At 47.5% G+C, this 23,903-nt stretch overlaps 1 protein-coding gene across 4 annotated transcripts in view; it reads left to right on the forward strand.

The window, feature by feature from the left end:
- The window catches only part of CACNA2D2 (calcium voltage-gated channel auxiliary subunit alpha2delta 2), a 588,723-nt gene that overhangs the window by 328,919 nt on the left and 235,901 nt on the right, over window positions 1-23,903 (forward strand). For all 4 annotated transcript variants that reach the window (XM_073352554.2, XM_073352555.2, XM_073352560.2 and 1 more), the window contains exon 4: window positions 17,425-17,484. In XM_073352554.2, coding sequence (XP_073208655.1) covers window positions 17,425-17,484 — 60 coding nt within the window. The remainder of the gene's footprint in view (window positions 1-17,424; window positions 17,485-23,903) is intronic.

Here is a 23,903-nt window from a genome sequence, read left to right on the forward strand (position 1 = left end):
GCCCCAGGACCGACCCCTGGGGCACTCCACTTGATACCGGCTGCCAACTAGACATGGAGCCATTGATCACTACCCGTTGAGCCCGACAATTTAGCCAGCTTTCTACCCACCTTATGGTGCATTCATCCAGCCCATACTTCCTTAACTTGCTGACAAGAATACTATGGGAGACCGTGTCAAAAGCTTTGCTAAAGTCAAGAAACAATACATCCACTGCTTTCCCTTCATCCACAGAACCAGTAATCTCATCATAAAAGGCGATTAGATTAGTCAGGCATGACCTTCCCTTGGTGAATCCATGCTGGCTGTTCCTGATCACTTTCCTCTCATGCAAGTGCTTCAGGATTGATTCTTTGAGGACCTGCTCCATGATTTTTCCAGGGACTGAGGTGAGGCTGACTGGCCTGTAGTTCCCAGGATCTTCCTTCTTCCCTTTTTTAAAGATTGGCACTACATTAGCCTTTTTCCAGTCATCCGGGACTTCCCCGGTTCGCCACGAGTTTTCAAAGATAATGGCCAGTGGCTCTGCAATCACAGCCGCCAATTCCTTCAGCACTCTTGGATGCAACTCGTCCGGCCCCATGGACTTGTGCACGTCCAGCTTTTCTAAATAGTCCCTAACCGCCTCTATCTCCACAGAGGGCTGGCCATCTCTTCCGCATTTTGTGATGCCCAGCGCAGCAGTCTGGGAGCTGACCTTGTTAGTGAAAACAGAGGCAAAAAAAGCATTGAGTACATTAGCTTTTTCCACATCCTCTGTCACTAGGTTGCCTCCCTCATTCAGTAAGGGGCCCACACATTCCTTGGCTTTCTTCTTGTTGCCAACATACCTGAAGAAACCCTTCTTGTTACTCTTGACATCTCTGGCTAGCTGCAGCTCCAGGTGCGATTGCACTTCATGAGCACTGTGTCCATTCCTCAACATCAGGGTTTAAACACGCTCTGTGTAGGAACATAGGAGTTGCCATTATGGAGCACATCAGCACTCCCTCGAGTCCGGCAGCTTGTCTCAGCCTGGAGCCAATACCAGATGTCTCTGAGGAAGGTATAGACTGCCCCATACTACACAGTTATGCATTAGCATGCCCAAGGTGGGGAATTTCATACTCACCCTGGTCTTATGTCCTGAAGCTAGTGCCCCTTATGATATTATCCTAGCTAGTGAGACTACAGCTATTCATAGAGATCTCTAATGCTGACCTGAATCGTACAAGGCTCACCACCTGCACCTCCCATCATTAAATTAGAAATGTATATAATATACTGGCCGCCATTAAAAACTAAAAGCCCACTGTTTCTGTTACCTGCAGAGTCCATGGTATCTTCCCCTATTCAGGAGAAAAGATTGCACCGTAGGAGCTGCAGACTAGCAACTATGATTTTCAGTGGCAACTGCTGTACATAGTACCTACACAAAACTCCACTGAAAGAACATTATAAAAGTTGCAAAGTCAAGTGCTCAAAAGTTCAGTAATGCCAGAATTAAGGTGGCCCTGTGCCACCTTAATTCAGTCCCTTTGTGCATATGCCTTATGACACAGTCTTTAATTACATGAAATCACACACACACACACACACACACACACGCGCGAAAGAACCCTATTACACTGATTTAAATGGCTGGGACACAGAAAGTTTTTAATATGGGGAGAAAACACAAATAGTTTAGGCCCCTGTTCAGCAAATCATTTCAGAATGTGCTCAGTCTAAAGCACAGACATCACTGGAACGTAAGAATGTGCTTAAGTGGTTTGCTGAGTCGGAGCCTTCGAGAGGAAATGGTAAAAAGGGAAGGAGGGGGAGGGACAGAGGCATATAAAATAATGAGTGGTCCAGAGACGGTCACTAGGGCTCTCTGATTTAGTCTCTTAGCACGAGAACAAGACAGTGGCTGACGCAGTTAAAAGGAAACATATCCGAAATGGATTGAAGGAAATACTGGGGGTTTTTTACCTGTGCTTGCTGAGCCTGTGGAACTTCCCACCACAGAAAGCTGCAGCAGCCGCCAAGTCAGTGTTGCCCAATTTTGTGATTTTGTACGTCTCACAATATTTGTTGTTGTTCTTAAAGTCCCAGCATCTGGAGTCCTGTGATTAAATCTGATTTTAAGATGGCTGTGGTGTGGTTTTTAATAAACTTCTAGCCCTTAGTTATGGAGATAAGCTTGAAAAGAAAAGATCAAAAACAAGAGGGCAAAGAAAAATAACCTACATTTATCATTCTTTAAAAATCTTGTGATTTTTAAGCCAGTCTGATTTATTTTTGAAGACCGGAATTGTGAGTTTTGATTCCGCTTAAGACTGATGATATTGCAAGCCGATATCGATGCATCCTTTGATGGCTACGTCATCCTCCCACGCCCTCTGCCCATTTGTCTGTCTCTTGCCCTTGCTGCATCCTGCCGTGTAGATTGTGAACTCCCTGGAGGAAGGATAACCTTCTTATTCTATGTGCAGCACCAAGCACCCTGGCTCCCTGATGGAGCCCCTATTGTGATACAGATAATAAGAATTTAGAAGTGCTTAGGTAGCAAGTCCCAGTACAGACTGCATAAACATCCTGCTTTGTAGTGATCACAGAAGAGACTTTTTTCCTCTTCATTTTTTGAGTTCCTTTCAGATCAGATGAACCAACTGGTCCACTTTATCCACCTTCATTACAATTTATATCTGACTACTAAAGAGAGGGCTACTTATCACTGCAGAGCCCAGGCCTGTGTCACTCCTGCTAGCTGTCCTGTCTATTTGTTTCTGGCCGTAACAGACATGTGGATAGAGAGGAGGTAAAGTAATGGGTCACAGTCTGTCTCTCAAAGTGAGAGTGCCAATCAATTCACTGCACACTTCGGGGACTATAAACAAGAGTCTATTGGGCTATTTCTCAAGTGTGCCAATAAGTAACTGTTTTGTTTTCTTTAGAATTGTCTCTAATGCTACAACATTAATCAGGATCTAATTTGCTTTTTAACTTCTAAATAATTTCCCATCACCTTTACCCAACCAGGATTGATTGCCTATATGTTGGAGGCAATATTGTGTGGCCAAGATGGATCTGATTAGCAGACAACATGTCAGAGCCAATGGCTGGGTTTCAGTGGTCCTGCGGGTGCTCCCCAGCCACCAGGAGGAGTTGTGGGTGCAGCATCTCTTAAAATCAGGTCTCACGTTTTCCAAGAATCAGACTTTATTTGTATATGTATGTATTTCACACAAAAGCTATGTTAAAAGAACATTATTAAAGTTGCAAAGTCAAGTACCCAAATGTCAGGAAATTCCAGAATTAAGGTGCCTTTGCAACCTGAATTCCAGCCCTCTTGTGCATATACATTATGATACAGTCTGTAATTACATGATCCCATACTGTTTTTTTCACAGGACCCCTGGTTCATTTGGTGCACAGGATAGATGGTGCTCAGTTAATGACCAGTTATGTAATATTTTGTTTTCTCCTCATTCAGTGTGTGGTCCTAGGCCCTATTTTACTGAATGCTATTCAAACCTTGCCCTGGAGATAGAATTGTTAATTTCCTTGGGGGGGTTTCTGTGGCAATATTGTATCTGAGGCTCTCACAAACATTAATTAATCAATCTTCACAACACTCTTGTGATATTATCCCCATTTTACAGATGGGGAACTGAGACTCAACGAAATTAAGGTCAGATTTGTCAACTATTTTTTATTTATTATTTGAAAATTGTTATTAAACCCTCATGGTAATATAATACAAAATACATTTTGAAACAAAAAGTAATTTTGAAACAAAAGAATTGAATGGGTTCATGTACCGAAATGCCCTGGCTGGGATGATTTAACTGGGAATTGGTCCTGCTTTGAGCAGGGGGTTGGACTAGATGACCTTCTGGGGTCCCTTCCAACCCTGATATTCTATGATTCTATGATTCTATGAAATGCTTTATATAGATTTTTTTTTTTTTTTTTTACAAAATGTTGTCAAATCGATAATTTCTGTTGGAAGCTATTCAACCAGCTGAGGTAGTTCTCTGTTGTATTGTTTGCAAAATCTAGGTACTTTAAAAACACATTAAATAGTTTGGGATATCCATAATCTTACGCTGGTCACCATTATAAACAAACCCAGTATTCTTATCAAGTCTAAAGAGTGGCATATTTCAGCACTGCAGCTTTAACTGTAATTCAGAATAAATACTTTTCTTTCATCAGCAGTTCTTCTTCCATCAGCAATCTCAGCATATAAACATGGCACAAAACCATCTGGAAAATGAAACACAGAAACTATGGCCACAGTCCTGCGATTGGATACACACACACGTTAATGATGCACATTTATCAGCCCCACATGCAAGTCCTCAAACAGAATTAGATATTACACACTTTTCCTGTTAAAATTTCCTGTATCGAATTCTGTTCCCCCATTATCCCCCAAAATTCAACTGTCAGCTGATAACTCTATTAACTGATCTTTCCCCTTTAATGGTATCCCTTGAAAGAAAATATTTGGATCCCAAAAACAAGATAAAAATGAAACAATACAAGAGAAACAGGGCACAAGTCTATAGCTGAGAGGGTTGTATTGTGATGAAATATGCATTCCTTTATGTTTGACAATAATAAAGTAAGTTTCTTATGTGAAATAATGTAAGATTTATGATGATAGCTGTTCGTTGCCTTGCTTTTAAATGCCTGGGCATTGTAAATGCTGTTAACAATTTCTTGCTCTTCTCTAGCACTTCTCATCCCTAGATCTCAAGGCACTTTACAAACTAGGGCAGCATCATTATTCCCGTTTTACATCTGGGGAAACTGAGGCACAGAGAAGAGGACGAGGTTTGCCCAAGGTCACCCAGCAGGCCAGTGGCAGAGCCAGAAATAGAATCCAGGTGTCCAGAGCCCCAGATCAGTGCCCTGTGGTCTGTCCGCTCCTGTCACCTTAATTGGCGTTTGAAACAATGGGTGAAATCCTCGCCCCACTGAAGTCAAGGGCAAAACTCCCAGCTTCAGGAATTAATTCCAGGAACTCTGTGCCAGCAGTGCAAGGAGGTGTCTTGAACTAGATACTGCTGTGTTTTACTGCATATTGGCTTGAGAAGGATAACAAGAACAGCCAGAGTTAGGGTAGTTAATGCTAAAAGAGAAGTGTTTTGGAAGGCTATAAAAGGGGCCGTCACTGGTAGAGGGTTAGGACGGGAGCTCCGCAGAGGCAGATTATCCCACAACTGCCTACTGCAGGGGTCTTGTTTCTTCCTCTGAAGCAGAAATCAGCCACTGTGTAAGACTGGATACTGGGCTGAATGGGTCTCAGTCTCATCCAGCGAATTCCTGTGTTTCCTGTGACTGCCTGTGTACATTATTAGTGCTGAGTTTCACTAGCCAGCCGAGCATTCCCCCGAGTGAGGGACATGCCCCCTGGGGACACAAAGGCCCAGCTGGAGTGAGCATGGAATGGACAAGTCCTGACATGGGGCAGGGTGTAGGGGAGTCATGATTGCGTTCATCTTAATGCTGGGAAGGGGGTGGGGAGGACAGCTTTTTAAAGCCTGGAGAAGACTGCCCTAGCCTGTGCGATGCTGCCAGGCCGTGACGTTCTGCTTCACCTGCTGCCCTTGGGTCCCTGTTGTCTGGTACCTCACTGTCACATCAGTCATCCTGTTAGCTAAGAGATTAGCTATGTCCCTGTTGTCCTGCAGGCTTACACAGACACATAGTCAAATCATGGCTATAGTTATGCAAAGTGGGGGAGGGCACAAGGAGACCCTTACCTACCTTGCTGGCTCATGTGGAGGCAGCCGGCACCTGTCTTTGGACAGGGCATCCGTGCGTGTAGTCCATGCACACAGGCGGGCAAGCTGATGCTAACATGCATTGTGGCTCTGTCTCCATACATCCAAGGGCATGGTTAGGCCCGTGCCTGTTCCATATCCACTAGTGCTTGGAGGCCAGTTTTGGGAAAGGGCACCTGCACCCTTTCCAAGCCTGCTGCTCACAAGGCTTCAGTACGCCACCGGCAGAATGCCTCCTGTGACTACCAGCAGGGCCGTTTACCTCCCATGGCCTATCTGAGGCTGGAAAGATGTAGCGTTACGCAGCGGGAGAAATGGACAGAGAAGAGGAAGCATGGGATGAGCAAGAGAATTCTCCTTCCCTTCCTCACCTCTTTGTTTGCTTGTAGAGATAAGATTGGCACATTTTTCCTCATCGTCCAGTGGCTGAATTAACAGTGGCTGAATTGTTCTGCGTTACACATCAGTTTACAGGAGAGTCAGAGGAATTCGTAATGGGAAGGTATCAAAATTATCACATCAGTGTATTATCATGATCAGCGTGGGTTTGCATTGACAATGTGACATTTGCGGCCTGTTACATTTGTGAATCAGGACCTGGTGCGTGGCAGAAACTCACTGGCTGAGTTTCTTTTCTTTTCTTTTCTTTTCTTTTCTTTTTTAAAGCAGATGGGTTACATCTCCTTAATCTGCTTGGTTTCTCCCATTGCCTCTCAAGTTTGTTCTCTTTCTCCTGAGGGTATCTGAATATATCTGTAGTGCTGCTAAGCCAGGACAGGTAGAGATGGTGCAGAGAAACAGTGCAATGGGTGGGAGAACAGAGGTTGTTAGCAGTGATGAGGCTGGTAGGGCCCAATTAACACCCACCTACTTGCATGCTAAAGCACTCTCCCCTGGCTTGACATTTTGGTGGCACCTGTTCCTTTTCACAGCATTGCAAGGTGCTTATCTCTGATTCTTGCAGCACCACCAGTTCTCCCATCACATGCCCCCTAGCCAGGTGCAATATCGTGTCTTTGCCTGTATTGATCTGAGCATTTCTAAGGTACCCGTCACTCTTCTATCGCCCCAGGTTCCTATATTGGCACCCACCACTGAGCACCTAGGCCCCAAACCCAATGCGAACAGTGGCACTAAGTATGGGTGAAACCATGGTCCTATTCCAGGCAATTGGAAAACTCCCATTGATTTAAATGGGACTGGGATTTGGCCCAATGTTTTTATTTCAAACATGTCTCAGATCTAACTGTGGGAAATTCTCTCCTCTCTTGAAAATAGCGAACTTTCTTGCTGCCTTCTGGAGGAGGCTAAAATAGGAGCTCCTTGGGAGTGATTCCTAGCCAGTTGGCCCACTCCACTGTTGGTACTCTACGAGGAAAGCTTAGTGCTCTTCAGCAGTCCCCTGGCCATCTTATTTGGTTTTACATGGAACAATTTGGATCCCAATTAAGCTGTGGAAGGCAACATTAAAAGAAAACAATTGGCCATATAATAGCAAACAGAGTCACGTGCACCTATTGTGTTAATGCCCCCAGGAAATGATTTTAGGTCACAGTTTTCTGGATCTTCTGTACAAGAAGTCAAAAAATTACCAAATGAGTCACTTAGCATCTTGACTCTTGCTCCCTTAGTAACAGCTTGGGAACATCCTACAAAGGCTTTGTAGACAAGTGCCTTTCCCTTGTCTTTGAACTGAATGTGCAGAATAGAATGAGCCTTTAGCAAAGCCCAAATTTCCCATCTGGATTAATGTGCAGAACTCCCGTGTGAGTCAGTGTGGGTGCCAGGGTGCTGTGAGTATAGTGATCAAATGTGAAATATTTGCTGATGGGCCATGTAAAGAGGCACTGACAGATGTACGGGAAACTGGTGCTATTGCACTAGCCATTTTGAGCATGAATGCAGCATTCTTTGCTTCTTCAAGTAGTGTCCCTATGGGTGCTCCACTTTAGGTGTCTGTGTGCCCTCAACCTCTAATCTGAGATTTTTGGTAGCAGTGTCCCCTTGAGCCCGCGCATGTGCTCTCCCTCCCTCGTGGTCTGCCTCGAGGCTATTTAGCACTGCTCCTGCGAACCCCCGAACCCCCTTCTCTACCGCTGGAACCAGAGCAGTTGTCCCTTCCTTATCTGTGTCATTAGCATAAGTAGTGTTTGTTTTGTTACCTTTGTTCTCCGGACAAGTACTCAGGCTAGTGTTTTGTTTTATTTTACTTCATTCCTTTGGTTTAAAAAGAAGAGAAAAAGGAAAAGAAGGTCACTTTCCTTCCCTGTCTGGGGGCATTCCCCGCACCCAGGCATCTAGTAGACTCATAATTATTTTCTTTTTCAGTTTTAAAAAAATATATATCCTCTGCATATTCCTCCCTGCTAGAGGATGACATCCCCTCCCCAGGGGCTTGCCTGGCGCTCTCTGCTCCAAGCGGTGCCTCTCCTGCCAGGAGTCAGTTCCCGTAATGGGCAGACACTCCCTATCGAGAAAACACTTCAGTCTGCAGGAGACTCCGGTGGGTGTTGATCCTGGATCATCCCCGGAGCCTTCACTTCAAAAGGGGTCGAGTGGTGAAGGGTGGGGGGGAAGCCATCAGCAGACTCCCCTGGAAAGGCTCCTCCGAGCAACTGGCCAGGCAGAGCCGTGTTCCCCAGTGCAGCCATCTCCGCAGCCATCCCCAGTAGCTGGCCAGCCAGGGGGGCTCCCCAGAGCGGCCACCGGTAGGCCAATACCAGCAGAGGAACCTCCTGCTGTGAGCTCAGCTGCCGCTCTGGTTCGGCAGGGAAGCTCTGGAAGCTGAAAGCTGAGAAGGGGCTTCCTGCTGTGAGCTCTGCCCTGCTCTGAGGTCTGCTCTCTGCATGGACAAGGGGCTTCTGTGAGCTCTGTGCTGCTCTGAGCTCTACTCTGGGCAACTACTGCACCCGAGAGGGCACAGTTACACACAGAGAAGTCCTGCTGTCAGCTCTGCTTCGGCACCCAGACACCAGAGGCTTCCACCCTCATGCTCTGAGGCAATGGTACCGTCCCTTAAGAAGAGGGGACAGTTACCATACCATCTCTAAAAGAGCAGCATAGAGAAACCCTTTGGTACCAGAGGCAACAAAACTCCCATCTAGGAAGTGTTTTGCACCTTCCCAACCATTGATACAGACTACAGACGCTCCTCTGGGATTCTGGATGAGCCCATGGTAACACGGGTGCTCTGATACTCTGGAGACCTCTGGCCTCAGTACCCAGGGAGAGACAATTACCATACCGTCTCTAAAAAAGTGGCACCACAAACTTTTTGTACTGGACAAAACTCTCATTTAGGGAGTGCTCTGCCCAACTATCGGTAGTGACAATGTACAACGGACTTTCCTCTGTGGTACCAAATGAACCCATGGTACTGCATGAGCTCTGGTATCCTGGAGACCTGATGATTGGGGAAGAACCACAATCCCCATTACTTGGTACCAGGACCCCAGTATTGAGCACATCCCGGCACTCAGAATCACTCTTAGCACTGGGCTGTATACTGCCAATACCCCACTCAGCGGCACCCTTATGCACTGACAAATCTGACACTGGCCAGGAGGAGATCATTACCCGGCCCCTCAAGGTGGCCCACCACCACACTACAAGGGTCATTCCCAATTCCATCATGCCAACCGCCCGTGCCTGGCTTCCTGCCTCTCCCTCCCAAGGCCATATTGTAACTCTTCGGGTATATACACACACATGGTGCGACCATCTCCAGTGTCTCTCAGGGAGAGTCCACCAGATGGTTTGCTACAGCCTGGCACCTGAGCCAGGGCAGGAGAGCACCTGAGCCAGGACAGGAGAAAGCTTTTTCAGGACAGGAAAGGGTGGGGGGCAAACACCTGAAGAGGAAACTACCTCTTCAGCACATTTCTCCTCATCTCTCCCAGATGAGACTGTACCACCCACCCCTCATCACTAGGTGAAGATTTAAGAACTTTCTGGATCTCACCAAGAGGGTGGCAGACGAGCTGCAGATTCCCTTACAGGAGGTGGCAGATACACATCACAAGTTGGTGGAAGTTCTTCACGCTACCTTCTCATCTAGAACTGTCCTCCCAATTAATGAGCTGATTCTAGATCCTACCAAAATCATCTGGCAGAGCCAGCCTCCATCGCACCAACCAGCAACAGAGTGTAAACAAAAACAACCCTACATCTCTACCCAAAGAGGCAGACTTTGTTTTCAAACATCCGCAACCCAACTCCATCATAGTGGATGTGGTTAATGCATGAAGCAAGCAACATAATGCCAAGTCAACTCCATATGATCAGGCTTCGCAAGATGGCGTATTCATTGACAACATTACCGTTGAGAGTCATAAATTACCAAACTGTCATGGCCAAAACAATTTTGTTAATCTTGAGAAACCCAGGACGTTTCTGAAACATTACTGGAAACACAAAAAGAACAGATTCAGACCATCCTTAGAGAAAGTCAGTTAATAGCCAGACCAGTCCTAGAGACACCACTGGATATAGCTGTTACAGCTGCCCGCCCAGTCTCCATGACAGTGGAACTGAGGTGGGTTGTGGGGTTTTTTTGTTTTTTGTTCGCTGCACCTCTCTAGATTGCCCACAGATCTACAGACTTCCAATTTGAAGGGCCAAACTCTTTGTGGAGAAGACAGATTTTCTCTCGACATCCTGAAGGATTCTTGGACCTCACTACACTCCTTAGGAATCTACACTGTGGAACAGAAGAGAAGATATACCTCTCAACCACACCACAGATCACAATCTTCTCAATACTCACCATCTCTGTGCTGTTATGAGCCACAGTGTAAGAGACCCAGGGCTCAAATGTGAGAACAGTCTGCACCCCAGTCCATGACCTCTCAAACTGCCTCTTATAAGCACTTTGATGAGCTGGTCGGGGGCCTGAACAATGATATCTTACAGCACCAGCTGCCCTCTATACACCTGTTGCACCACTCAGAAGTCACCTTACCTTACTTCACAGCAGTTAGGACTAGCTCTAGAGCAAAGAGATTGATTTCTAGCCCTGAACCTACAGGGTGCCTACTGCCATATCTCAATACAACCATTGTACAGGAGATTTCCTACTGCTTACCTTTGGGGCAGGATCATTATAGGTACAGACTGCTCCACACAGGGTATTCTCCAAGGTTCACTTCATTGTAGTGGCATACTAACCCCGGTACAGTGACTGGACTTTATCAGCTCCAACCTGATGCAGTACAAGCAAGAGCATTCCTCTCGCTACCCACATTCACCACCCTGGGACACATCTCCCTAATACCCTGGGGAGCTCACCAACAAGATTCAAGACAAATGGCCTTCCACAGAAATGACCTTCCACATCACTCTTCTGGGGCTAAGGGCTGTCAAGAGTGCCTGTGCACAAACTCTGCCTTTCATCAAAAACAACACACAAAGGTTATGATGGACTTAATGTGACCTGTATGTTTTGTATAAACTGCCAAGGAGCTGCCAGATCTCCCTCCCTCTGCAAGACAGCTTTCAGACTTTGGAATTGATGCACCCATCACAATGTGCTCATCTCAGCTGTCTGTCTACAAGGGATACGGAACAGGACAACCAACAATCTCAGCTGGAATTTTATCATGACAATGAGTGTATCCTGAATTCAGAGGTGCTTCAAGATATAGCCACCCTTTGGGGATACCCGGCCTATGGATCTCTTCGCTACTTATCGGAACAAGAAAGGTCCTTGTTACTGCTCCAGGGCCGGCTTGGGGAAACATTCACTGACAGTTGCCCTCATCTTCCCAGAAGACAGGGCCCACTTGTATGTCTCTTTCCAGTTTCCTACCTAGCCAAGATTCTGTTGAAAATTCAACAAAACAAAGCGAGAGTTATTGTGATTGCCCCTCTTGACTATGACAAGTCTGGCTCCCTTACCTGACACAGATGGCAATATGCCCTCCTGTTCCTCTGACGTCAGCCCATTCCTCACCCGCTCTCTCAAAACAATGGGCTGACCCTTCACCCCAGCCCATGGATCCTCCGCCTCCAGGCTTGGATCTTTCTTTGTTCCAAAACTTAGAAGCAGAATGCTCTGACAAGCTGAAACACGTGTTGCAACACAACCACACGTTGGCCGTCCCACATACCTATCTACAAAATGGAAACGACTCCAAGTCCATACCATTTGAAAGGGACAGACCCGACCTCATCTTTCCTCCCTTTGATTTTGCACTACATTTTAAACTCTCGCTCAGCTCCCTTAAGGTACATCTCATGGCGAAAATGGCTTCCCACTTGGAAGTTGCTCAACCACTAATGCGTAGATTCTTTAAGGGCTTTGGGACTCTCTTCCCTCATGTGATACCACTCGCTCCAGCCTGGGACTTTAATCTAGTTCTCAGGGCTTGGACTAGACCTCCATCCGAGTCCAGGGCAACTTGTTCTCTGTTATACCTGTCCATGACAACAGCATTTCTAATTGCCATCACCTCAGCTAGGCACATAGGAGAAATAGCAGCCCTGATGGCACACCCATCATTCACAGCCTTTGTCTTTTTTTTTTTTTTTAAGTAATTCTAAGGCCATATCCCAAGTTTCTCCCTACTTTTTCTGCACTTTCCATATGAATCAACAGATCCATCTCCCTGTTTTTTCCCAAAACCGCATTGTGACAACTGGGAGACAATTGTGCATATGCTAGATATTAGAAGGACATTAGCATTCTACTTGGACAGGACTAAGGACTTCAGGAAATCCCCTAAATTCTTCCTTTCGTCCACAGAAAGATCCAAAAGCTCTGTGATATCTCCTCAAAGACTATCCAAACGGGTCTCTAGTTGCATTAATCACTTAGCAAGGGCACAACTTGCTTCCATCCATACGCACTCCAAGAGATCAGTTCCTACCTCAATCACATTCCATAGGGATATCCCTATCTCCCCAATCTATAGAGCAATGAGTGGGGCCTCTGTCCATACTTTTGCAGAACATTATGCGATCACTGAAGATTTGGCCGCTGACACCATCTTCGACTCCACAGTACTCTCTGTAGTAAAAGACTCCGCTCCGAAGTCCCAGCCTCCAGTGGTGGGTACTGCTCCAGAGTCACCTAAAGTGGAGCACCCGTAGGACACTAATCGAAGAAGAAGAGGAAGTTACTCATCTTGTGCAGTAACAATGGTTCTTCGAGATGTGTGTCCCTATGGGTGCTCCACAACCCGCCCTCCTCCCCTCTCCTTCGGAGTTCTCTACAGGGCTCTGTGGTAGAGAAGGAAGTGAGGGCGTGCAGTGCTAAATAGCCTCGAGGCAGACCACAAAAGAGGGAGAGCACATGCGTGGGCTCAACGGGACACTGCTACCAAAAATCTCCGATTAGAGGTGCAGGGGCACACAGACACCTAAAGTGGAGCACCCATAGGGACACACGTCTCGAAGAACCATCGTTACTGCACAAGGTGAGTAACTTCCTCTTATTACTACAATGAATTATTAATGCAATGATTTTATCACTCTCCTTGGACTAGTTATTTCAATAGCTTCCTGGTTTTCACTGAGAGGTTCTGTTTGCTTCAAGTCACTTTGTTTGCTTTTTCTTCGTCCCTTCCAACCCTGATATTCTATGATTCTATGATTCCTTGCGCATTGTTAGTCTGTTTATAATTTTTCAATAAAACACGTGAATAACAGCAGCAAAACAGCCTGGGGCCTTTACCACTTGTCATCATTAAAGATCACCCAGCACTTTTCACCTTGTGGGTGAGTACAGTATTGTTCTTCACTCCCTGCCCTAAACCCTGCGTAGGGTGGCTGTACACTGTTAAGCATCTGCTGCATGCCATGCCAATGACGGCTGTACTGTTCTTGTACACACGCCATACTTTGAGATCCTCGGCATTACGGACATTGTCTGTTATCGGGGCATATCAATCAGACAGTTGCCTGAGTAAACACATAAGAAGGACTGTATGTAGGTAAAAAGAAAAGGAGGACTTGTGGCACCTTAGAGACTAACCAATTTATTTGCGCATAAGCTTTCATGAGCTACAGCTCACTTCATCCGATGAAGTGAGCTGTAGCTCACGAAAGCTTATGCCCAAATAAATTGGTTAGTCTCTAAGGTGCCACAAATACTCCTTTTCTTTTTGCGAATACAGACTAACACGGCTGCTACTCTGAAACCTGTATGTAGGTAGTAGGACCTGCAATGAGCAATGTCTTTGCCTTGATGTATCTCACAAACTCTTGTATTGTTTGTTGTGGTAGCCTCATGGCTAATTAACCTCCTTACGGATTAGCCACTTAGTCCGTGGATCTGAGCTCAGACATGTATGGCACGTATTCCCTGAGAATCCCATAAAGCCAATAGCTGCGTGTGAGCAACTGGGGTGTGTCTGATTTTACAAGGCTGCAACGATAGGCATGATGCACCTGCGATCAGACTTAGGGTGCTCATCACCTGGGAAACATCACCACTGCAAGATGGGGAAGTGTCTATCTGGGGAAGCCAGTCTTTTGTGTGACTCTAGCACTGATAGATGAGGGTAGTAAGAAGTCAGATCCATTTCCTTGGTGCTGTTAAGGGCAGGTAGGGGCAGATCCTGAAGTCCACACCCCAATCTGACACACACACACACAGAGCCAGTTGTGTTTGCCCTTTTCATCTGATCTGTGGCCCTGCAAGATCTGGGCTGGACTCACCACGCACATCTGGAAAGGGGCCACTCCTCATACCTGCCCTGCTTGCACACAGCTCTTGGATCTGGGCTAGCGGGCTGTGCGGGGAGGTTGTGTAATTTATTTTGCTTTCTGTTTTTAATTTACTTAGTGATGCAGAATTGATCTCCCTTGGAAATCTCCGGGCTCTTGACATTTGCACCTTTCAGCTCAATTAAAAGAGCCGACCACAGCTACTTCTCGGTGCTTTATTATACAGATTGATTCGCCTCACTTTCTTTCCTTTATCTCTTTTTCTCCTCCTGCCCTGCCATGCTGTAGATCACACAATGGGCCTGTGACATCTGAGGCACTGGTAGCTGAAGGGACCTTCTCCCGTCCTCTGCCGGCTGTCTCAGAAACTCTGCTCTCCACACACCCGTATGCAGCTGAGCAAGAGACAGGGAATGGGAAAGCTGCGGAGGAATGAGAGGAGATACACAAATGAATGGAGGGAAAGCCCTAGGAAACAGCGGCCCAGGGTGGGATGGGGGCTCTCTGGGTCAGCATTGCTGAGGAGCAGGCCAGAATGGGCACTCAGCTAAAGGGGAGGGATAGTAAAGGCCGCCCATTGTGTTACCACTCCCTGCCTTGGCAATTCACAGCTCAGTATCAGAGCCCAATGGTGACGGTTGCTCCTCTGATCCAGGGAAGGGTATCGGAGAAAAGTGGCTTCCAGGCTCTCGGGAAAGGAGCCGTAATGGTCACCATGCGCTGTAGAGAGGAGTCAAGGCAGTGGGGAAGACAGACGAACCCAGAGGTTAGGTGAGAGGCTGAGGACATTGCCCAGTGGACACTTGTGTTGGGACGGGGGTGGCAGAGCTCTGTTCTGGCTCTCGAGGGAGACTTTTGATCCTACCACAAGGAAAAACTAATGATTTCCAGCCCAGGATAGTACACGCTGGGAGCACTGGTAGCATGGTCTGTATTACACTTTGCGCTCATCCGGCCCTGATTGTATCTGAAACTCCAGGTGCACATGCAACCAGCTTCCCCAGCCCCACCCTGCCTCAGCTTCACAATAGATAGAAATCAGAGCACTATCAGACCAGAAAAGACTAGCAGTCTGACCCCGTATACCCCCCTCCCCACTATAGACTAACCATCTAGCCCCTGTACCCTACCTCCCCACCATAGTGGAGCAGACCAATGGTCCATCTAACCTGCTTTGCCGTCTCTGATAGTGGCCAATGCTGGCTGCTCAGCAGAAGGACGAAGAGCCGCCTGATGCCCCTGCTCTCTCTCAGGTGCTGGGGTTTGCTGCCTAGTCCCCATCAGTTTTTATTCACACGCCCCAGATGGCCAGCGAATTCATGTGCCTCGGTTGGGAGCCCCATTTGAGGCACAAGGGCTGGCTGTCAGAGGTGTTGAACACCAAGAGCTCCCAGGGGCGGCCACTGGAGCAATAGCTGCTCAGCGCTTCTGAAAATCAGGCCCATGGTGTCTCAGAATGAAAACCTACTGCTGCCAGACCCCTTTGAAAATTTGGGCCTAACCTTTCTTTAGACAGCCCCAAGCGATATCCCTCAGCCGTGTTCCACCCAAGTGTGAATGGAGTAGCTGCATGCTGTTTTCTTGCGGTAAACAAAGAAATTGCTCACCCCCTTTTTGCACAACTCTTGTTCCTCTCACTTTTCACATGCCGGGCCAGCCGCATTGCATGGGGTGACGTAGCTGAGTGGGAAGACAGCACACCTTGCCCCCCCCCTCACCTCCCATCGTGCCAGGCCATGCCTCTTGCTTCCCTTCCCAGGGATGATGTTGGTGCTGCACTCAATTGTGTTGAAAACTCTCCTCTTGCTCTGGATACGGAGATATTATTTTAAAATCTCGTACATTCTGAAGAAAGGAGCTGGCTCCAGTGTCTGTGCTTAACCTGTCCTTTCAGTAAACCTCATCAGGCTGCTGTTAAATGCCATCTCGGTATGGGAGCCTCCCTACTGCAGTCAGTGATTAAAGCCAGAGCTGCCGAGATATCTTCCCTGATTCCTCTCCCCGTTCCGCAGCCCATGGGAACAACTGGTGCGATCCAGACCAGCTCAGTGCTGCCCAGCTTACTCTCCTGGGCTTTTGCACTCAAGGTGTAAAAATAATCTGGTGTGACATGAGAGGATTAATCAGCTCTGGACAGAGACACTAACTTCCTCGCCATCCCAGGGGCTATGGACTGTCCTACAGAGTGGCAGCAGCTAGTGTTGGCTGTGGCTAACTTCCCCCTCTCAGTCTGCTCTGGAAACCTGAGTTCAATTCCTGTCCTAAGTCATGACTGCAAAGCTAGGCTTATCAACATGCAAAGTGAGCAGTGTCTTAGTCTGTATGGATTTAGTTAAACTGGTTCAGGTCCTTGTATAGACGCTTATCTCACTGTGAGTAGCTTATTTCAGCTCCGCTTAAGTCAGTAAGGAATTGACAAGGGCGAAACAGCAAGAATCATGCTTTAAACTGAAATGACAGCCCTTTGCACCCTTTTAATGGAGTCATTTTCATATCAAAGCTTTAGTTAGACAGCATACGTATGTGTGTGTGTGTGTAGACAAGGGCTGTGGTTAGTGGGTGGGTTCCTTCTTCCCTCTTGCCTTCCAAGAATTCTCTGGAAACGAGGGGAGGAATCCCATTGCAAGGTTTTTCACAGCACCTTGGATGCTGCTTCTCCTCCTCTCGTTGTGAGTTAGTGATGGGCACCAGGGGGGCAATGGAAGCTACTTTCAGCCTGGAACTCTGAGGAGGGACCATGTGCTGTAAGATCGAGAGAGAGAGAGAGAGAGAGAGAGTGACGCATCCTTCACTGTGCCTGATCCACAGAGCAGGTGAGCCTGTTTTAGCTCCCATCTAGAGCCTGGATCTTTGACTCAGGCTCAACTCCTGGTGTCAGTGGCCCCATAGGAGCCAGTGCCCTCCTGGGGTGGGATGAGCTTAAATCAGTTGTGTCCTAGCTATTGCAAAATATGTTCTCTTCTCTGGGGTCACTTCTTCTCTTTTGTTTTATTTGCAGAGACTCGCTGGTGCGGCTGAGAAGTTCCAGAAAGCCCACCGCTGGCAGGACAACATCAGGGTAAGGCCTGGATTCTCCTCACAGGCATCGCAACCTTTTTAATGGGCTCATCTCTGGGTGTCTCTCTCTTGCACTTTGTTTCCCAGGGTAGAATTTAACCCACTCATAGCATGTAACCCCACTGAAACCACTGGAGTTCTGTAGGAATCATTTGAGACAGAATTTGCCCTTCCAGTTCTTTCTTTCTTGGCTTTATCTCAGTCTTTGTGGTTTTTCTCCCCCCCCCCCTTCTCCCCATCTGCTAGCTTTTCATTCTCCACTGTCTCTCTCTCTCTTTCTGCCCACTCCCTCACTCGCACTGTGATTTTTAAAGCAAGCTGTGTCCCCGTCACTCTGTTCATCTCTGCAAGTTCATACACAGTTGCCCTGTTCCTCATCTTCTGTCCCTGCTGCCTGCCAGCCCTAATGAAAGTGAATGAAGTAATTTTGAGCTCGTTTCCAGCGTTGCTTCTGTCTGTGCATGCAGGTAATAAGAGCAGTCAGAAGGCAGAAGGTGAAGGTCAAGCTAATGGTTAAACACTTTGGTATTGAGTTCCTGTGGAGAGCTCCCTAGAGAATTTACATCTTCGCCATCTCAGTAGACAAGTCATCTGCATGGTCATCAGGGACCCTATTGGGAGGGGCGTGCTTGGTGCAGTAGCGGGGTCTTGTGTTAAATGACGACAGATGCGCACACACATGCTTGTGTGCCTATTTTTCTGTTGCCTGATTTGGGTTTGATTCTGGGGGAAGGAGTAATTGAGGCTGGTGCAGGGAAAATGTGGTTTTAATGATTGCATTTGACTTTGTAATTATGTCAGTGATAAAGCGCAGCAGGAATCTGAAGGATTCTGCCTGGAAATGTATCAAATTATAACAATAATACAGAAGGAAGAAATGGTTGTTTTCCTTTCAGCACAAATGGATTCTGGAAAAAAACCCTCTGAGAGACCAACCCCCAGATTGTGCCACCATTCCTCACTTTGAGGAGTACCTTACTCCATGAGTAACCCCAGCTAGCATGAGAAACCAGCCCAGAGAAACCACCTCTTGCACTGTCAAAAAGATATTGGCCCAGGCTGTGTCTCCGGCAGGTTCCTGTCACCTCTGTGTTTTTGGTTGTGCTGGTGGCCTGGCAGCCAGATATGGCCAAACTCCCCCCATCGGTAAAATGGGGATAAGGATCTCCTCCTTTGGGAGCATTTTGAGATCTGTGCATGAAAAGCACTAGAGAAGAGCTAGGAGGTGTTAGTATTATCTCAATGGAACGAACTGGCCATCTCCATTTCTAAGGAGCAGGGGTTGAACTCTCTGAGCATTGTTAAAGTCTCTCATAGCACAGCACATATGTGTTGTGGAGATCTAGTGCGTGCTGTTTGCAAGAGGAAGTGGCCAGAGCATAGTTTGCAAAGAGGGATGTGGAATGGGGGGGGGTGTGCAGAGGAGGTGTCCTGTGGCATGACAAAAGCTCCATTGTGGAGACTGGGCTTGGAGACAGAAATAAGGAAGGAATTGCAAAGATGTGGGGTAGATGAGAGTAAGACCTGAGGCCAAATCTAGCTCTTAGATACCCATACATTGGTCCATACATTGACCTCTGAGGAGCAGAATTTGGCCCATGCAATAGAAGAATGAAGCAGGAGGGAGGAGCCAGCTGCGTTCAGTTTGCCACTTGACCAACTCATGATGGAAATTGGTATCTGTGCGGCTATAGCTACTGCCTCTCTTGGTCTGTCCTCATTTGCTTGCTTCCCATGATCCTCCTACACTGCACAGCTCAGGTTCTCATAGCACCAGGAGTTGTCTCTCATCAGACATTCAGGAAATGCTGAGCTAGAGGATCGGGGACATTGTCAGCTGCCTGGATGAGGAAAATCTGGGGATGCACATGGTGGCTCTTGGAAGAGAGACCCGCTGTCAGGTTGACTGCATTAGAACGCCAGGCAGTGAGTGGGGGGACAGGACAGTGAAATGACCAGTACTCAGTGCTCAGCTATTGAGCAGGGTAGCACAAAATCAGTGCAAGGCACTTGGCCATAGGGCAGGACAGAGGGGGCATATTTTTCAATGGGTTTATAACTTAAAGTTGTATTAGAATGTTTTCATTTAAATTGTGATCTGTTTACATTCCATATTCCCCAGGAGTCCTGCTCTGGTCCTGCCTATGCTATAGCGTTGATCTCTTTCACTTGTCTGGCCCCACCCATCCCAGATGAGTAGAGTCCTACCAAATTCAGTCCATTTTGATCAATGTCATGGTCATAGGGTTTTTAAAAATGTAAATTTCACGATTTCAGATATTTAAACCTGAAATTTCAGGGCGTTGTAATTGTAGGGGTCCTGGCTCAGACAGGAACTGTAGGGGGGAGGCGATGCAAGGTTATTGTAGGGGGGGTACTGCTACCTTCACTTCTGCGCTGCTGCTGGCAATGGCACTGCCTTCAGAGCTGGGCAGCTGGAGAGCGGCAGTTGCTGGCCGGGAGCCCAGCTGTAAAGACCGGGAGCCCAGCTCTGAAGGCAGAGCTACCACCAGCTGCAGCGTAGAAGTGAGGATGGCATAATATGGTATTGCCCACCCTTACTTCTGCACCTCTGCTCACGGGGCACTGCCTTCAGAGCTGGGTGGCAGGCCAACAGCCACTGCTCTCTGGCCACCCAGCTTTGAAGGCAGCAGAGAAGTGAGGGTGGCAATACCGCGACCCCCTAAAATAACCTTGTGACCCCCCCTGCAACTCCCTTTTGGGTCAGGACCCCCAATGTGAGAAATGCTGACCTCCACCATGAAATCTGTCTAGTACAGGGTAAAAGCACACAAAAGACCAGATTTCACAGGGTTAGACGTGATTTCACGGTCCATGACATGTTTTTCATGGCCGTGAATTGGGTAGGGCCCTACAGATGAGCCCTCATGTCATAAGGACTTTAAATAAATATTAAAAATAAAGCCACTCTATAGCTGTGTATAAAATATGCAGGAGTGGCAGCCTTGGAATTTGTTGCTTAGTCATGTGTTGCAGATGTCATCGATCTGGAGGCCCCACTGAATTCTGGGATACCAAACCCAAGAGCCTGGGAAATCTGAACTGTGTTTTTGATCTAATGATCGTTCACCTCAACATCTGTGGGGCCAGAGAAGGTGAGCGGGCTGGTCACAGTTGCATCCTGGTTAAGAAGCATGCACTGGTTTAGTAAAGTCTGCACAGATGCTTGCTTGCTCACAGAATCTCGGCTCCAGTGGGTCCCAGACAGAGTGGTCCAATGGTTATGGAATTGGACTGGGAATCAGGAGATCTGAGTGCTGTTCTGCATTGTTCCACTGACCTGCAGCGTGACTTTGGGCAAGCTGTTTCCTTTATCTGTCCCTCTCTTTCCCCTTCCGCACTTTGCCTGTCTGCAGGGTCAACTCTTCCAGGCAGAAGCGGTCTCTGGTCTGGTGCAGCACATGGCAGAAGGGGGCCCTGATCTCAGTCGGCCTTTGGAGTCACAGCTGTAATGTAGTTAACCATGAAACCCTCCTCTCCCATATCAGTAAGGGATTGAAAATTCCTAACAAAGGTGGTGGAGGAGGAGCTGCCAGTGAAACTCAACATCTGGAAACAAAAAAATTCTGGGGAACTAGCCCTAGAAACAGTGAGGCTGGTCATCTCCTGGTGGAGCCAATGGTGGCTTTGCCACTGACTTTGGTAGGAGCAGGAGTGGCCCTTATATCTGTGGTGGCTGCTGTCATGTCTCTCAGATTGTAAATATTTTAAATCTTGGGAGGGGATCTCTAGCTGTGCATCAACAATTGAGCAAACACAACAGACCACAGTATTGTATTAGACTTCTCAGTCATGAGACAATCGATCCCAGGTCAGATCTGAACATCCAGTGAAAAGGGATTTTTAACCAAGTCGCGCTGGGGGTGGGGTAGTTCTTCCTTTGGCAGGAGATTTGGTTTCCAAAGTCTGTTGTGATTTCAAAGAACAAATGCTGAATTCCTTAAAGTAAACTTAAATGAACAGGTATGTCAAGCACCACCTGTCTGATCAGTCATCTTTTGAAAGAACGAATCTTTGGCTGCCATTCTGTATCTACCCACATCTGCCTCTTGCGCTGTTTTCTTTTTTCGTTTTCCTTCTGTATCTACCCACATCTGCCTCTTGCGCTGTTTTCTTTTTTCGTTTTCCTTAGTGCCCATTCTTCGTCCTTGTCCAAATGAAAAATTACTCTTCATGTACAAGGTGTTTATTCTTCACAATGTCAGATCCTGGTAGGGGAAGGGTCTGGGATCTGGAGAATGGTCTGAACCAAAATCCCAGCTCTGAACGCCCTTTGGGTGGAAGATCTGGATCTGAAATCTGCAGGCTGGACCCATCGCTTCAGGAATCTGATACCTCTTCTATCCCAAGAAGCCAATCTTAACAGTAGTCCTGTCACCTCATCTCCAGATAGTTCCCTGGTCAGTGCCTAATGCGCAACTGTTTCTGGGTTTATTTGGTTGTTTGGAGGCTTCTGTCTCCTAGAGAGCAGGCCATTCTAGATTAAATAAACTGAGGGGGGTGGGGGAGCTAAGTCTTTAATTCCTCGGATGCACTACTTGTGGTTTGAAGGTTCTCCTGTGCTCAGTTTCCACTCTCAAACTTCATGGGCTGTACAGCTCTAATTTTTCCTTCAGCCCTGTCTCCTTAGCCAAGATGGACAATACATTGGAGTGAAGCTCTGGAGCAAGCAGAGACATGCATCTGGCTCCTCTGAAGCCATTTCAGAGAACACACAGCTGCCCCATGGGTTAGATCTTGCTGCCTACAGTAGCCAACACTCGGGGCTGAGGTTATTCAAGGAGAAGGCTGCTTCTAGAGCAGGCACCTGGGAGGATGCTCTCGTGTTTGGCTGCATCTCATCCAACAAAACTCAGGACACCAGCATCACAAAACACAACCTCAGGCCAACGATCAGCAGAACAGCTCAGAGGAGCAGCGCACAAAAGGGAGGTGTGAGCCCTCCCTAGCTTCCATGAGCAGAACTTTTCAGCCACGGGTGCTCCCACAAACACACACTGACCTGCTAATGGGGAACTCCAACTTCTGGGTTTCAGGGCTGTTACGACAGGAAGTTGTAGGCAGCTGTGTGGCAGGTACTTCAGGGACAGGTAGAGTTTATTCCTGCCCCATTTCCATTTAGGAAGCAGCATGTGTATTTCTCTTGTTTCTGAATCGCTGCATTAGATGATGTCTTACAGAGATACCCAAGTTGGCATTCTTCATAAAGCAAGGTTTGCCCCAAATGGGTAATACCCTCCCTTCCTTTTGCTAGTGGCTTTGTTCTTTATAGTTTCATACTTGTCCTGTTCTGTGGGACGCTCAGCAAGCCTGCTTGAAATACTATTCCCTTCTGTTTTCCTTAAAGCCCAGCAGGAAATGCTGTAAGGTATTGTGCACATCTGTCCCCATTTGGACACCCTGGACTTTTCTTCCCAGGATTGTAGCACTTTGTCTGTGGCGTGCCTGCAATCTCCCAGGGGTTAACACGCTCCCAGGATCCAGCAGGAAACCAGGTGATATTTGCACTCCTGCTGGAACTCTTATTTGCAGGTTTGCAGCTGGACTAGTAGCCCCTGCTGTGCAGAGGCCACAGCATTCTCCTTCTGTAGTGGCTTTGGCATCTCATCGAGCTGCAACGAACATACTGTGGCAGCTGCCGTTGGCTAATTAGGATGTACTGGGAACAAAGAGGGCCCAGAGCTTCATGTGCTCTGAGCAAGCTTAGACAGTGCCCTCCACTTGAGTTGGAGATGCAAGTGAGGCTGCTTTTAGCTGCACTCCAGTCTCTGCCATAAACAACCAAAAGCGTCAGGATGTCACCTTTGCAATCCACAGGGTATATGCCAATGGACACATGTTCTTGCCTTGTCTCTTTGGAAGGCAGGCACCATCACAGAGATCCAAGGTCGCTCCAGCAAGGACTCCGAATTGCCTTGCTCTGAGCTCCAGCTCCTGCAGGAGAAGCTCCGCTGCCTTCATTAACGTCACTGGAGCGTGAGAGCTGGAAGCCCTGAGGCCAGCCGCAGTGCTGTTCTGTACTGCGAAACAGAGCCACTTCTTAGGCAGCGACAGCAGGCAGCGGCTGACTCAAATCAGCAGGCATGGCAGTGAGCAGCAAACTTGTGTCATGGGAGGCAAATGAGCCCTGACACACTGGGGGTTGCCCCTTCCACCTTGATCTGTCCCCAGATTGGGATACCTCTGAGGCTGGCTCTGCTTGGCAACAAGGATGTAACAAAGCTTCAGATGCCGTGGCACTGAGTCAGCACACACTGTCATGGGAAGGGCACACAGCTGTCAGCTTCACAGGGAGGTGCTTGGCATAGTCACTGACCCAGTAAAACCTGCTTGCTGGGACTTTTAAAGAGCCCTAACACCCCTACTTCACACTGGCATATGTAATTCTCCAGTTCCCCA

The sequence above is a fragment of the Lepidochelys kempii genome, chromosome 7, assembly GCF_965140285.1.
Source record: "Lepidochelys kempii isolate rLepKem1 chromosome 7, rLepKem1.hap1, whole genome shotgun sequence".
Lineage (NCBI taxonomy): Eukaryota > Metazoa > Chordata > Testudines > Cheloniidae > Lepidochelys > Lepidochelys kempii.